At 32.6% G+C, this 16,148-nt stretch overlaps 1 protein-coding gene across 3 annotated transcripts in view; it reads right to left on the minus strand.

Moving 5' to 3' along the window:
• Positions 1-16,148, minus strand: part of DPP8 (dipeptidyl peptidase 8) — an 87,690-nt gene that overhangs the window by 58,963 nt on the left and 12,579 nt on the right. For all 3 annotated transcript variants that reach the window (XM_007479590.3, XM_056808599.1, XM_056808601.1), the window contains exons 4-8: positions 15,951-16,124; positions 9,826-9,994; positions 4,941-5,051; positions 3,201-3,329; positions 2,336-2,397 (exon numbers count right to left, since the gene is read on the minus strand). In XM_007479590.3, the coding sequence (XP_007479652.1) occupies positions 2,336-2,397; positions 3,201-3,329; positions 4,941-5,051; positions 9,826-9,994; positions 15,951-16,124 (645 nt within the window). The remainder of the gene's footprint in view (positions 1-2,335; positions 2,398-3,200; positions 3,330-4,940; positions 5,052-9,825; positions 9,995-15,950; positions 16,125-16,148) is intronic.

A 16,148-nucleotide genomic window follows, 5' to 3' on the forward strand; every position in this document is an offset into this window, starting at 1 on the left:
AAATCAATAGCAATCAAGTTATAGAGGAGTCAATCATCAACTAATAAAACTATCTAATTTATGGTGTTATGAAAAAAGCACTAGACTCAGTCAGAGGTATTGAGTTGAGTCCAACTTCCAACACTTAGTTGGATGACCACAAGAAAGTTACTTGACCCCTCTGTAACTGAGTTTTCACATCTAAAAAATGAGGATGTTAGAATTTACATTATTTACCACATAGGAATTATTAAGGAAAAAAAATACTTTATAGACTATAAGAAACTACATAAACATGAAAGATTACTGTAATCATTTCCTAAAATATATTTCATTCTTAAGTAACTAAATAGGGGAGTGAGGATTATGCAGGACACCAGGAAATAGACCTAATACTAAGAGACCTTTATGCTTACCAAAAGATCTAGCCAGAAAATCAACATAGACTAAATCTAGAGTTGTTCAACTTTGTGTGTGTGTGTGTGTGTGTGTGTGTGTGTGTGTGTGTGTTGTATCTCTTTGGAAGTCTGGTAAAACCTGTGTACCCCCTTTCAGAATAATGTTTTAAAATGTATAAAATAAAATACATGGGATTAAAAAGGAAACTAATTATTTTAAAATATAATAGTGGACAGCTAACTAGCTAATACCAGAAAATAATGTGTTATAAATTTACCTTGGTCTCTAGGGGAAAAAATCCCTAAGATTGAGAGATAATTTAAAAAATGTTTTTAAAAGTTCACAGACTCCATTAAGAACCATTGGTTTAAAATGTCTCTTCCAAGCCTATACACTGCCCATTGTATGTGAAGATAAAAGCAGAAACATTTGCATTTGTGGCTTCTAAGTAATATTCTCTTGCATTCTGCTCAAAAACATACTTATAACATTTATTGTGTTTTCTCTCTGCCATTAGACCCCTTTTCCTCTTAAGTACTGATAGAAAACATTATTTTTTCACTAAAGTACACATATATTTTAAACTAAAATAAAATTTTGTAACAGTGAAATCTGTGGTGTTATACTCAACTGATCTTATGGATTTGAGTATTCCTTCCAATTATATAGACTGAAACCCATCTATAGCTGCCTCCTATATGTATCTTTCTATAAGTTTACCAAAGAGGGTCCACCCAACATAGAAGAGGCCTAATTAATTTTTCCCTGACATCATAAGAACATCAATGGAGTATGTGAGCTCTCCATTGTCTATTTGCTGTATTAAATCATCATATGGCTTTGCCTTTCCATTAAAGCTTTCTTTTGATTCTTCCTTCTACTGTGCAAATGATATTAGATTCTTGAAAGCTAAGCTAGCACAGTACTGGTCCTGCTTAACTGGAAAGGTTTCAAATTCTGGCTGAGTAGTGGCTTTCATATCTCATGCCAAAGGCCCAGTCTAGCTCATTTCAGAGAGAAGGTCACCACCAACTTAAGTCAGTGAGTAATTTTTCAGCTCTGGTAATTCTCTATTTATTAAATTATAGAGGGGTTACAATCTACATTGGCCCATATTTCAGTGAAATTATAGATCCTTAAGATATTAAAATCCTTCATCTAAATATTATTGATCCTTAGCCTACTAATACAGGGCTCTGCCAATGGATATTCTCCACTTAATTTAAAGAAAATAATGTTTTATGTTTTATACTAGTTTCTGGGAAAAAACTAAGGTAGAGAGGTAATAGCAGATGATGAAGATTACTCTATATATATCCTCATATTGTTAAGATGAAAATTGTCTGTACTTTGAAAAACAGGAAACCAAATCAGCTTTAAACAATAACCTGTTCTTCAAAAAGTCTACAGATTTGTTCAATAGGCCTAACAAATTAGCTTACAATGCTTACTTAGTGTGAAGGTTATAAGGAATCACAAGATTTATAAAATCACAAGTTATATCTGAAAGACTATGGAATATTTTTTGGAAATTGTCCAGGAAAAACCACTATGGTTTGACAAAGTATTACTGGATGTATCAAATGCCAAACTGCTGAAACAGCATTAAGTCCAAAGGTTCTACTCATGTCTTCATTGTCTAAGAACAGAAATCACAGAAAGAGAAACTAGTGATCAGCTATTTTAAGAACAAGAAACATAATATAGATTAGTTATTTTTAGAATAAAGCATTTATTATTTTTTGAAATTGCATAAAGGGAATAGAGTTTTAGTCCCTCATTAGAAACCCAAAACTGATTGCCTACATGTATATGTTCTAGGAAAACTGCTATTTTTCTCTCTATAATAAACACACTAATCCATAGTAGACTTGTCTCCATGTGTGATTTCCAACCCAACAAGGTTCAACCAAATGTCAAATGAATTTAAAAAATAAACTTATAATTTAATGCTTACCCTTCCTTCAGCATCAATCATTACTTCTGACATCTTAAAAGTGACTTTTGGATTTGCTGTGCCTTTTTAGAAAAGATATTAAGAATGAGTTGCATCCAAATTAATACATAACCAGCATTTCACAAACTAGACATTTGGACCAGTTCAATGTAACCAATAAATACTGAAAAAGTGGCACTATTATTTATGTCAAGTATTTTTCTGGAGCAAAACAACATGACATCATCATATATTATTACTTTTGATGTAAGCAAAAAGAAGAGGCTACCAAATGTGTTTTTATATTTGTATAAATTCTACTTTTACAGTCATATATTTATATATTGTATTTTTATAATTAAAATCTTTCAAATAACACAAAAGTGAAACAGATAAAATGTATTCATTTAATGAGATGATAATAATAGCTAGCACTTTAAGGTTTGCAAATCACTTTGTATTTCATTTTACCCTCAACAACCACCTTGTGAAGTAGATGTTGTTATTATTCCTATTTTACAAATAAGAAAATGGGCAAACAGAAGTTAAGTGACTTGCCTAGGGTAATGTAGCTGATAAGCACTTATGGAAAGTTTTATTGATAATTCAGAAAAATACACCACTTCCCAATTGCTAATAATAGCCAGCCCAGCATTATATGTGAAATAACATGATTAGTGCCAAAACACAGTATAAGAGGTGAAAATAATAGAAAAGAACTGAAAATTACCCATGAGTTCAACATGTACTAAATTTACTAGTATAAAACTAAACCTATCTTTACTAACAACTTGGTAATAAAAAATAAGCATTTAAGTTTCAAATAATTAGAAATTCTGATCTAGAAGAGGAAACTGTAAAAATAAATGCCAATAAGAGGACCTACCTGTTTTGGGATATCGGAATGAATCTGTCCTTCTGGTCTCTAACATGGGGGATGTAACATGAATAATTTCCACCTCTGATTCATCATTTTCTTCATATAGAATTCGAAGAATTTTTCCTCCATTGGGAGCTTAAAAGTAGTTTATGATTTTCATATTCAGAATAAATTAAAACCAAAAAATCCTCCTAGTATTTATTTTATGCAACTAGTAATATATACATAAAATTGTCATTACTGATATACTATCAATAAGATAAATGTAATGATTTTTACTATAGTGGTATGAGTTTGTTCTGAGTAAGTTTAAATAATTTAATTATATGTATTTTCAAGACAAACAAGAAATAAACATTTCTGATGCACCTAGGGTTTGGCTTTTATTTTATCAAAAATACTTAAAATAAAGTTACATGGCTTTTAAATATTTTTCATGGATGTCAATTCCTATAACAAATGTTGTTACAAGCGGACTGCTAATTTAATATGAGCCAAAAATAGTATGTCAACCAAAAAAATCCATGAAGGTACTCAAAGACCTCACATTAAGAAAGGCATGGTGTCTAGAATGATATAGGCAATAGTCTTACTGTACTCTGGCTAGGTCAAAGAATCTCTCAAGTACTACTTTAATTTCTGAGTGCAAGATTTGAGGAAGGAAACTGACAATTTATGATGTGTCAAAAAGAAGATGATCAGCATGGAGTAGTGAATGGTGATTATGCTATATAAGGAAAAGCTGAAGGAACTACAAATGTTTAGATCAAGAAGAGGCTATTGAAGGGGGTCATTAGAATAGTCTTCAAATTCTGAAGGACAACCATATGAAAGAAAGATTAGACTCAGGGCAAAATTAGGAGCAATGGACAGAAATTGCAAAGAAATAAATTTTGGCTCAATGTAAGGAAAAACTTCCTTTTCAATTTGAATTGTCCCAAAGTAGAACAATTATGGAGAGAGGAGGCAGAGGGTTCCTTCTCACTGGAAATCAAGAAGAGAATGACTCCTTCTTAGGGATGTAGGAGAAAAGATTACTGTTTATGTGGAGTTTGAACCAAATGACTTCCAAGAACCCTTCAAACTCCAATTCTGTGAATCGTCTTTATAGGAAAAAAGATTGCCAAACCCTAGCTAATAGCTTACTTATCTCAAGCAATATTTTATAAAACAAGATTCCAATATAACAAAAGAAGTATAGTCTATTAAAATGGTGTTCTCCAACTTTTTTAAGTCAACTAGATAGAAATTTGTGAATTCCCCAGGACGCACAGGATAGAAGGCCTTCCATCACACCCATTCAACTCAGACCAATCCAACCATTTGTTCACCTGCACCCTTTACCGCAAACTCACTTATGCATATTTGCATATATATGTATACACGCACATATTCCTTCCTTCTCTATCACAGTTATTAGCTTTTTTATGAAAACTAGCAAGGTATCATGAAAGGATCCAGGACAAACAAATATAAGGATGTTTTTCCATAACATGAAGTTGTCCTAACGCAATAACAAGAAAATAATGACTTAGGGTTTAATGTAATGGAATTTGTTCTATTTTATCTAATTAATATTTTGCATAGAGAAGTCCAAATCCTGATTTTTATCACTCTGGAATCCTTACTGTCACTATCTAAGACTTAGAATCTGGACACCTTACTAAAAAGCAATGTAATAGATGAATCTTAAAATTATTTTTCTGTTTTCCAGTGAATGGGCTAGATAGAGATTTAAACACTTACTTGGTTCAGCCTCTGGACACCACCAATAGCCAGAATATCTATCAAACTCTTCCTGAAGGACAAAAGTAGCAACCCCAGCTGATCTTGGGTCCTCTTCCATGTTAGCAAGCTCTGAATAAAAATAAAAGGCATCATCATCACAGGTAGCCTTGAATTTCTGAAGCCAGAAAGCAGTATAACTATTTTATTCTGCATTTTTCTTTTACTAATATTTATATAAGAACATAGATAATCTTCATGGTGAACACTATAGTATACATAGAAATAATAATAATTGCCATTGAGACTTACAGAGCACTTTAAGGTTAAAGGCTCTTTCCTTGTAACAATCCTATGAAATAGATAATAAAATATCTGCATTTGGTATTGAGAAAATTGAATCTCAGGGAAATTAAATGACATCTCAAGCTCACAAAGTCTCTAAGTTGAGGAAGTAGGTTTCAACGTGTGTTTCCAGAGTCATTCATTATATATACTATTCTTCTTCTCATACTCTGTTGTTGAGCCAAATTGTCCCTCTCTCTGTTCTTCCAGAGCTCTTATGCTTGTACTGATCATTCCCATACCTGGGATGCATTCCCTACTCACCTTTACCTCATAGAATACCTATTATCCTTCAAGACACAGCTCAGGTACCACCTTTGAATAGGATGTGTTTACTAACATCCTATGCTATTAGTTCCATCCCTCTTTATTTTATATTTAACTACATCTATTTATTCTGCATTTGTTTGTGCTATATATGCTTGTATGTGTACATGTTGTTCTCTTCTCCCTCTCCCTTCAACTCTGACTCTGAGAGCAGGGAGATTTGTTTCATATTTTTGTCTTTGTATACATCCATAGTGCCTAGAACACAGTAGGTGCCTTAATAAATGCTTATTGAGTTCATTTTTTTCCTACCTCCTTAAGAGAACAGTAAGTTCTCTAAGGGAAGGGAATATGTCTTATAATTTCATTGTATTCCTGCAAACCGCCTAGTCAGAGGACTTTAAATTACAGATATTCAACAAATGTTATTTACAGAAACACTGAATAAAACTTGATTGTTAGAATTGTAACCAAGTATCTAATAGACTACTGGTGATATACTGTAAACAAATGCAAAAAATCTTTACTGGTAAAATCAGTTTTTTCTCGAGCCATCATAGAGGTCAAAATTAAAATGTCTACTCCAGGCAATTTAATGACTTCAATGAATAAATTAGCAAGTCCAAGACTTCCCATTAGGCCACTATAATCCATTGGCATATCATCAACAGCCACATCAATTAATATTTACTGAATAGATCCTGAAAAGTTACCCTATTACTTCAAGGGGAAGGAGGAGAAACAAGAATCCAAAAATCCAAATATTCACTTTTGGACATATTTATTCCTGTCTTCTTCTTCTTACATAAATTGGGATTGGTCTCCATTTATTAACCACTAGTCTCATCCCTTGTAATTCAAAACTAAGACCTATCAGTTCACTCTCATAAACAAATTTATCCCATTTCTATTGTTATTAACCTATCCAAGAGCTTATCTCAAATCTGGATTGGTCTGTCATTCCACATAGATTGATATTCTTGATCTCCTAACTTTTCTACTCTTTCTCAATATGAAGTCTTATCCAATGAAAGCAGTCTCCTCATTGTACATCATGTTTATTCCTACTTCCATATTTTTATCCATGCTGCCCCTTATACCAAGAATACCTTCACCTCTCTTACCTTATCTAAATCTTAAATATTTCTCAGTGTCTACCTCAAATCTTACCTCCTTCATATAGCCTGTTCTCACCACTCCAGCTTGTAGTTTTTTAAAACTCCCATTGCAATTAAGAGCCTGATGCATATAATAGTAGCACTTGATTATGTGATAAACACTTGTACATTTAAAGCACTTCACACTTTTTTAAGTGACTTCACATATGGTAATGAGAACATTATCCATATAATAATAACATTGTGTGATAGTATGACATTTTATCTCAATTTCAAAATGAACAATCTGAGGTTAGGGTGAGGTTAAGTAATTTGTCCAAGGTCACACAAATAAATCATTGGCACCATGTGGACTATAATCTAGACTCTGATTTTTGGATCAGTGAATTTTCTACTATGACAACTTGTTTCTTCAGAGTCATATAATGCTCCAGAAACTGTTTTGTATGTCTTGGGCCTTTCTCCCCAATAATATGACAAACTATGAAGGACATGAATGGTGACTTCCACTTCTTGGGATCTTCCAGAGGTCTAGACATATAATAAGGGCCCCATAAAATATACGTTGGCTAGAAAACTCATCCTGATGAACTAGACTAGGGTGATACATTTCCAAAGCAAAACATTATGCAAATAATAAAACATAATTACTAGCAATATATTAATAGTATCTATTAATACTCAATACTTCAAAAACACATTATTGTATCTATATTATAGCTAACTAAAGACCTATGTCCATAGTGAAGAATGAACAATGTAAAAACTAAAGAAACATAATAATACCTTATACTTGTGTAGGATTTTAAGATTTTTCTTTTTAAAAAGCTTTCAATTATTTTATCGCCTCTGATCATCACAATATTCTTATGAAGTAGGTGAGGAAGACATTATTCTCATTTGACAGATGAGGAAACAATAAGAAGTTTAGCACCTTATCTAAGGTCACACAGAAAATGACAGAATTGGGATTAGAATCCGTTTCTTGACTCTTAGTTGAATGGTGTTTCTATTCCTAAGGCTAACTATTTAAATAAGAAGCCTTCTACTTTGATCAGAGAGGTCTTGCCACTTAGATATTTACTTAAGGATGGTTTCATAGTATGTCAGACTTCTGACATATTTATTATAATATTATTTATTAGAATTTCTTGTGCAAAATAGCAAGACTGTGTTATTACCCAATGAAAAGACTGCTCACCAGGCAGTTGGCTATACTTGGGTTCAAGTTATGCCCCCAACACACATCAAGCTTTATGATTCTGGGCAAGTTATTTAACCCTATCAAGGACCCAGGCAACTCTCTAAGACTGTAAATTGCAGACAAGTTACCAATCTGCATGGATGCAGAGAATTTACACACCACGAGTTTCTTACACTAATGAAATCACAGATCCAGACCACCCTCCCCCCCACAAGGAAAATCAAAGCAAATACCCTTTAAAAATTGATCTTATGAACAAAAAGCCAAGAAAACAAAAAAAAAATACATAAAATTTTCTTTTCTTCATAATGTAGCTTGGCCTTGAGTAATCTATTCAAGGGGGAAGAAACAAATTATTCAAATGTAAATAATTTAAAAAAAAAGAAAATGTAATGATATATTTATTGCAATTAGGGAGAGGAAAAAATCTTATCTACTGAAGAAATATAAGGGATATGAGATAAAATGGATAGATTTGATTGTATAAAAATAAATGCTGAACAAAACCAATATATCCAAAATAAACAGAATGAAGAAAAATTATCTGTAAAAATGTATCAAGATAAAAATTTGCCATCTAAAATCTTTATGACACTGGTAAAAATTTATAGAAGGAGAGTCCATTCTTAATGGATAAATGGTCAAAAGATATTAATTGTTCTTGATGGAAGAATATACAAACCCAATTCAAAAAAATTGTCAATAACCTATTGAAAAATTGTTAAACTTACTAAAAATATAAGTGAAAACTAAGCTCCAACTTAATAGCTATTAAATTGACAAAAATAATTTAAAATTATAAACTTCAAGACTGGCATTGATGTGGAGAAACATAAATACTATTACAAAGCTGATAGAGCTATTAATGGCATAATCCTCTTCTAAAATAATATGGCAAGATTTAAAAGAGTTACAAAAACAAACATATCCTTTGACCCACTATTTCCACTACTACTAGGACTTCACCTTAAAGATAACAGTAAAAAAGGGAGGAAATGTACACTCAGTACAAAAAAAAGCAACAAAATAGTCCATATAAGCCAATGATTGAATGGCTGAATAAAGTAGAAAATAGAAGTTTAATGGAATATTACTAGAAAATAAAAATGGCAAAGAATAAAAAAAATGGAAAGACATGAAATTATATAGTATGAAAAATCAGAACAACACATAAATTAAATATAACTGTGCAAATAATAGCAAAAAATGCAAAATAATAAAAAATAGAAAAAAGAAATCAGAAGAGAACGTGAAAGCAAGCTGGAAAATTTTTATATGATTCCCTTAAAGTTAACCTATATTTTAAAGTAACAAAATATACAAATTGGATTTTATTAAAAAATAAAAATTAGATTTTATTACTATTCTTTTTAAAAAATATTTGTTTTTTAATTACTGTTTAGAATGTTACAATTATAAAAAAGAAATATTACTTTTATCTTCTTTCACTTGAACTAAAACTCCTCTGTAAAATATTTAATATAGTGAATAATATACTGAAGGTCTTTAATATGCAATAATTTTATATTTATCAAGAACTTATATAATGCTTTTGGTTTTAAAAACAAAAAAAGTCTTTATTTTATAAAAATCTTAAAATAAAATAAAGAGTTCTTTCCTAAAATTGAATAGAAATTATCAGAATTAAAAACATAAGTTTTAAAAATTAGTTTCTAAAAGTCAGGCAAGAGAAATATAAAAAATTAATTTCTTACTTTAATAAAATTTGTTACTTTACTGATTATTTTAATGAAATTTGTATTATAGCAATTTGGGCAGTTCTTTGCCTGATGGCATGCCCAGTCTCATCAGAGCTATCTTTGAATGCCTGAAAAGGTGATAATGAACATTATTACACAGTGGCACCACCCAGCTTTCCTTCATATTTAAGGACATTCCCACTTCCAAATATAAGAACAAACTGGATTTTAAAAATACTTCCCAACAATGTAGTCTACTAGATGCGCATTACCATTGTGCACATAGGTGAGCCTCCTTTCTTCCCTAGTTACAATGTTCGCTATCCAGATGTCATTGCTATGGATGAAAGCAATCCAGTTTGGATCAGCAGGGCACAGTTTTGGATCCATCCTTATGTTGGGGCAACTGGTCTCCACTAAATTGGGTCTTAAGGGTTGTTGCTAGAAAAGCAAACATAAGATATTCTTAAATCTTTGTGGGCAAAAGGCAGGCCAATATATAGACATTTCATTTGATTCTACCCTAACTATGAGATGAAGGATATCTTTATGTAAAATGTTAAGTGGGATAACTCAGATATAAAGTCTCCTATGGTATTCTTCTATTTTAATTCCTGAACTTGCAAAGAAAAAAATGTTTTTTGAGCAGCAGAGCTAGAGGTATTAATAGAATCCTTAGTTTTAATTTCACCAAACAGGAAAGACTTCTTAGACCAATTCTATACTACAAATTTTATTATTGTAAAGTAAAACTCTACATGAAGTAAACTGTAAAGCTAAATATGAAGTATACTTGACTAGTCATTGATTAATCTTTATTCAACATTAAAAAGTAAACAACCAAAAAATGTTTGTTCACTAATACATAACAAAAACAGAATTATTGCAAAATAGTTAAAAAAGATTAATTATATAATTACATAGAGAATCAATCCAATTACTAAATAAAATTATTATACCAATAATAAAATTTGATAAGAATAATAATAAAAATTTTAAGAAGTTTGAAAGATAAATGCTTCTAATTTTGACTAAGCCAATATCTTTTAAAATCATTTGACATTTACCTATTAAACATATGCAACAGAACTCATCAGAACTCCAAAAACATGTTCCTTTACCTAACTTCTAAAAATTCAATTTCATTTGAATTTAATTTAACAAACACTTTTGTAGCCATGTGCAGAATGCCATTCTAAATATAAGAAGTCAAAGGAAAGACTACAAAAATTTAGATAAGGCTTTACCTTTATGAAGCTTATAGTCTAAACAGGAGATATAGTATATACAGATATAAATATAATATATAACAATATGTGATAAGTATACCCGAGTGATTTAAAAAAAAAATGAATAGGTGCTCAAGGGTTATTATTACCAATTGGAAAATCAGGGAAGGCTTTCTTCAGGGTAATAGCATTTGAAGTAGTTTTAAGGAATGGACAAGAACCCAACAGCTGAAGGAGAGATAGGACATTCAAGCCTAAAGGAACAGTATGAGTAAAAAACTAGAGGTAGAAAACAAAGAGTATAGTCAGGAGACCAAGATTACTTCAGTTTGGTTAGAGGATAGTGTAATAATATGAAATCAGGCTGGAAAGGTCTAGTGTAACCAAAATGTCAAATGCCTTGGATATTGGGCAAAAGAATTTAAACTTTCCTCATTAATTCAAGAAGGTACCACTTCCATTTCTGAGGAAAAGGGACATGATCGGATATATACAAAAGTATAAAGTATGAAGGATATATCTAGAAACATTATGAAGGAATGACTGAAGGAGAGAAATAATGGAAGTAGAAAAACCTATTTGAAGACAATGATTTCTGAAGTCATAGACAAAATTAATTAAGTCAGATGAAAGAATCAATTTTAGGAGACTCAGTTTTGAATATGTTGAATTTGAAGTATTGGTGGGATAGTTAGAGAAGGTCTATATGCAGTTGCAAATTTAGGCCTAGAGTTCAGAGCTAAAAATATAAATATATATGTTACCTGGATAGTGATAGTACTTAAAGTGAGAGGAGAAAGTGATACTGTCAAGGTAGGATGTGTGAAAAAGGAAAGGTCTCAAGGGCAGAACCTTGGAGAAAGAACACCCAGATTAAGGGATGGGAAAGAAGATGAGCTAGTAAAAGAATTCATAGAAGTAAAAGGAGAACCAAGAGAATATGGCACCTTTGAAGTCAAGGGAGGACAAAGTATCAAGAAGTAGTCTCAAATGCCACAGAGTTGTCAAGGAGAAAGAAGACTACATAAAAACTCCTGTCTTTTACATGATAAATTCCACACAACTATCTTAGATAGTGTTAGATTTGGGAAAATGTCCTTTAAAAGGACAGTTCAAGTACAGTGGTAAAGGAAGTAGCCAGATTATAAAGAGTTGAAAAGAGAATAGGTAGTAAGAAAGTAGAAGCATCAAAGACAGAGTTTTTGTTTTAAGTTTGGCAATAATAGGTAAAAGAGAAATAAGGTCTATAAATACTATAACTTAGTAATAGCTGGAATTTATATAGAGCTTTAAGTTTTGCAAAACACTTTACAAATATTATCCTATTTCAACCTTACAACAACCCTGGGAATTTAGGTGCTGTTATTATGATCATTTTACAGTTGAGGAAACTGAAGGAGACAGGGTAAGTGACTTGCCCAAAGTCATTCAGCCAGTAAGTTCTGAAGCCATATCTGAACTCAAGTCTTCCTGACTATAAGTACAGCACTCTATCAACTGTGCCACCTTCATAGTTTAAATTATCAAGTTTTTTCTAAACCTTTATTTTTTGCTAGGCAAATTTGAGAACAGTTGTAGACATTAGGGAAGGAGTCATTGGAAAGGGAATGGTTGCTGAAGCAAGGATGTGTAAGAAGTAGAAGAGACAGGATTAAGAAGATAACCTATGTGACTAGAAGGAAGGATACAACAGGTGATGCAACTGTTGCTGCTAAATTTTGGATAAGGAAGAAGAGTTGAAGGCACTCCCTATGGATGGCCTCAGTCTTCTCAATGAAAAAGCTAAGTCATTCACACTAACTGTGGGGAGGGGAAGGAGTTACAACTAGGGGCTTAGAGAGAAAGGAAAAAACTACAAGCAAAAGATGAGTAGACCAGATTACTGAGTATCAGCGAAGGACTAGCTACATTTACTACATAAATTTGTAATAGAAATAGAAAAGAATAGAAGAAAAAAAGAGGATTTGATATACATAATAAAGAGTGACATATAAAGGACAGGAGATTGTGGAAAGACTAGATTTTAAGATAACTCATGCTTGTTTAGCACATTGCAGTCTGCAAAGTAATTTCCTCAGAACAACCCTTTGGTGAATGTATATGAAGCTTTAAGGTCTGAGGCATGCTTGTATGAGGGTGGCAGAAATGGAGTAGGAAAGGAGAGCTTTGGTGGGGGGAGGGAAGTGGGAGATCAGGGAGTGATGTGGTCAGGATGCTCTAGATCAGTGGTTCTCAACCTTTCTAATGCTGTGACCCCACAATACAGTTCCTCATGTTGCAGTGACCCCAAACCAAAAAATTATTTTGGTGGCTACTTCAAAACTGTAATTTTGCTACAGTTATGATTCGGAATGTAAATACCTGATATGCATTATGTATTCTCATTGCTACAAATTGAGAAGTTTTGAACCGCTGCTCTAGATGTTAATATGAAAGATTAAATCCTTGTGGATTACGGTGGAGATGGAATGGAAATTAAAGCTTTGAATCAGGTAAAAAGACATGGTGAAATTTGAAGGGGAAACTAGAGGTTAGAAGAAGAAAGAAACAAGGATATGGAGAAGGTACTATAAGAAGATTAAAAAGAGGATCTCAAAAGAAGAAAGAATGATGTAGAAGAATTATCTACATTGATGGCGAACCTATGGTATGGGTACCAAATATAGCACACAGAGAACCCTCTGTGGGCACACATGTTGCCCCCCCCCAAGTTCATTACTAAAAAGGCAGAGGGACTTGGGCAGAGTTGCTCCCTTCCCTCTCTCCACCGTGCCTGATGACATTTTTTTCCCCATCAACCACCCCTCTGCCTAGCAGCCCAATGGGAATGCTTTTTCCCTCCCCTGTGTGGGGTAAGGGGGGGGCACCTGGCACTCAGTAGTGGGACAGGGCACAGAACACAGTCTCTGGGGGGTGAGGCAAGGTACATGGTCTCTAAAAGGTTCACCATCACTGATCTAGAATGTTGGTGAGAAGCAAGAAGCCTATGCTACTCCCTTTTCTTGGCCCTTTATTCCCAGTGAATGAAAATAATGACATCCATTCTGCTATGGATGTAGTCCCCTGGGAGGTAAAAGTGGAAGAAATACTGGACGAAAATTTCTAGGAGATGAGTCAAGAATTGTCAAGACTTGAGAATAGTTTAGGAGTTCTATGGGAACACTATGAAGTGAGTTAGGAGCTGGGCTAATCAGACTTGAAATGAACTTGGGGAAGTACAAGGATAATAAAAATAGAACCAAATTTCAGGAGGATGATAGTATTAATATACAGTTTGCATCTAAGCCAGTACTAAAGAAACAATATGATGAATAGATTGTAGTAGCATAGTGGCAATATGAGAAATAGTCATGATTTAAAGGATCCCCCCCCCCCTTTCTATCAATAGCACCACCATTCTTTTGGTCCCTTCATGCTTTACAATATTAGAGTTCTCTTTTTTAATGAAATATCTTATTTTTTCCTTATTACATGTAGAAAACAATTTTTATGTTTCTAAAAAAAACTTTTTAGTCCCAAATTCTCTCTCCCTCTCTCTTCTTTTCCTCCCTTCTCTCCTCATTAAGAAGGCAATCAATTTGATATAGATCATACATATGCAGTCATGCAAAGCATATTTCTATATTAGCCATGTTGTGAAAGAAAAACAGACCAAAAAAAACAAGAAAAATAATCAAAGTATTCTTCACTCTGCATTGATATTCCATCAGTTCTTTCTCTGAAGGTGGACAGCATTTCTCATTAGATTTACTTTTTGATCCTCCCCTTTCCCTTTACTTCAATTCAGCAGCCAAACCTATCAGTTCTTCCTCTGTAATCTCACTCATGTTCATCTCTCTCTTTTTTTCCCCCATGCCTGAATTACTGCATTGGTCTACTAAACTGTCTCCAGATCTTGATTCTCTTTCCCTTCTAATCCAACCTACATATTATTACCAAACCAGACTTTCTGGCACACAGGTCTGATTATAGCACCTCAGCTCTCAAAAATCTCTAATAGTTCATCTTGAATGGTTCCCCAAGTATCAAATGATGTTTAGTAGATAATCAACAAGCATTTAAGGTGACTACCACATCCCATTCACTGTGCTGGGGATTCAGAGACAAAGGCAATTAGAAGATGGGTCTGAAGGTTGGAAGAGGTCAGGACTGGATATAAAAGTTTTAGAATGATGTGTTTATAAGTAATAGTTGAAACTACAGGATAAAGGGAAATTGTCTGGGGAGATTAAGTAGAAAGAGAAGAAGGGGACTAATAAAAGGTTAGATTTTATTCAATGAAAATTTATTGATGTTTAAATAATCAGATTTTAAAGGTCTTTTTGTCATTTAATATAATATATATATTTTTCACAGTATGGATAGTTTTCATTTTTAAAAATAGGATATTATACATTTAAGAGGTAGATGACATTCAGTAAAAAATATGTTTTACATTAAAACTATTTAGTTATGAGAAATATTTAAAACAAAAATTAAAATTTTCACTAGATCAACATAGCAGTATGAACAAATGTCAGCTCCTTTTCTGATTTCCACAGTTGTTAATGCTCTTCTCTCTTCAAATTAACTTGCATTTATTTATCTACATGCTATAATCCTCCAGCAAAAGGCAAGGTCTGTTTTATTTATATGTATCCCTAGTTCCCAACCTGGTATCTTGCCTGTCCTAGATGTTTAATAAATGGAATTGATCTCAAAGCTTTCTAACTATTCTTATGCCCTCATATTTTAGCTTTCATTCTATTTTTCTGCGTGCATCTCTTATCTTATATCAGGTTGTATCTCTTTGGTATCTTATTTATTTTTATATTTCCCCAAGTACCTAGAATAAACAGACTAAAAATAGTACATTGTAGACAACAAATAGTTTTCCCAACAGAATAACTATATTTTTTCCCAGGAAAGATTTCTTATGCTAATTCATAAATGTGTAAAACAAATAACAATATTCTTCCTATTTGTTTTCATGGACACTTGAAGTACTAATGTATCTGAATTTCTTGTTGACAGCAAAAAAGGATTTAAAAAAAATAATATTTCACTGCATTTTGGAAAAATAATTAAAAAGGAATTGATAAGGAAACTATTTTCTTAAATCCCTCAGAGCTAAAAACAACAAAACCCCCAGAGCTCAAAGCTTTAGCAATTGGCACATTCGAACTTACAGTAAATCCATGTGGGCCTCCATCTTTTACATGGTATATTCCACTACCAGCTTGGAACAAAAATGTTCCACTTTCGTGGTGATAATCATAAGAAGCAATTCCAATTGTTCCAATACGTTTTCTTTCTCTTAATAACTCTTCTTCTCGAGAATACATTCCATAGTCCAGGGTTGCCTAATGAAAAAAATAGGAATGCTA

The sequence above is a fragment of the Monodelphis domestica genome, chromosome 1 (assembly GCF_027887165.1).
Source record: "Monodelphis domestica isolate mMonDom1 chromosome 1, mMonDom1.pri, whole genome shotgun sequence".
Classification (NCBI taxonomy): domain Eukaryota; kingdom Metazoa; phylum Chordata; class Mammalia; order Didelphimorphia; family Didelphidae; genus Monodelphis; species Monodelphis domestica.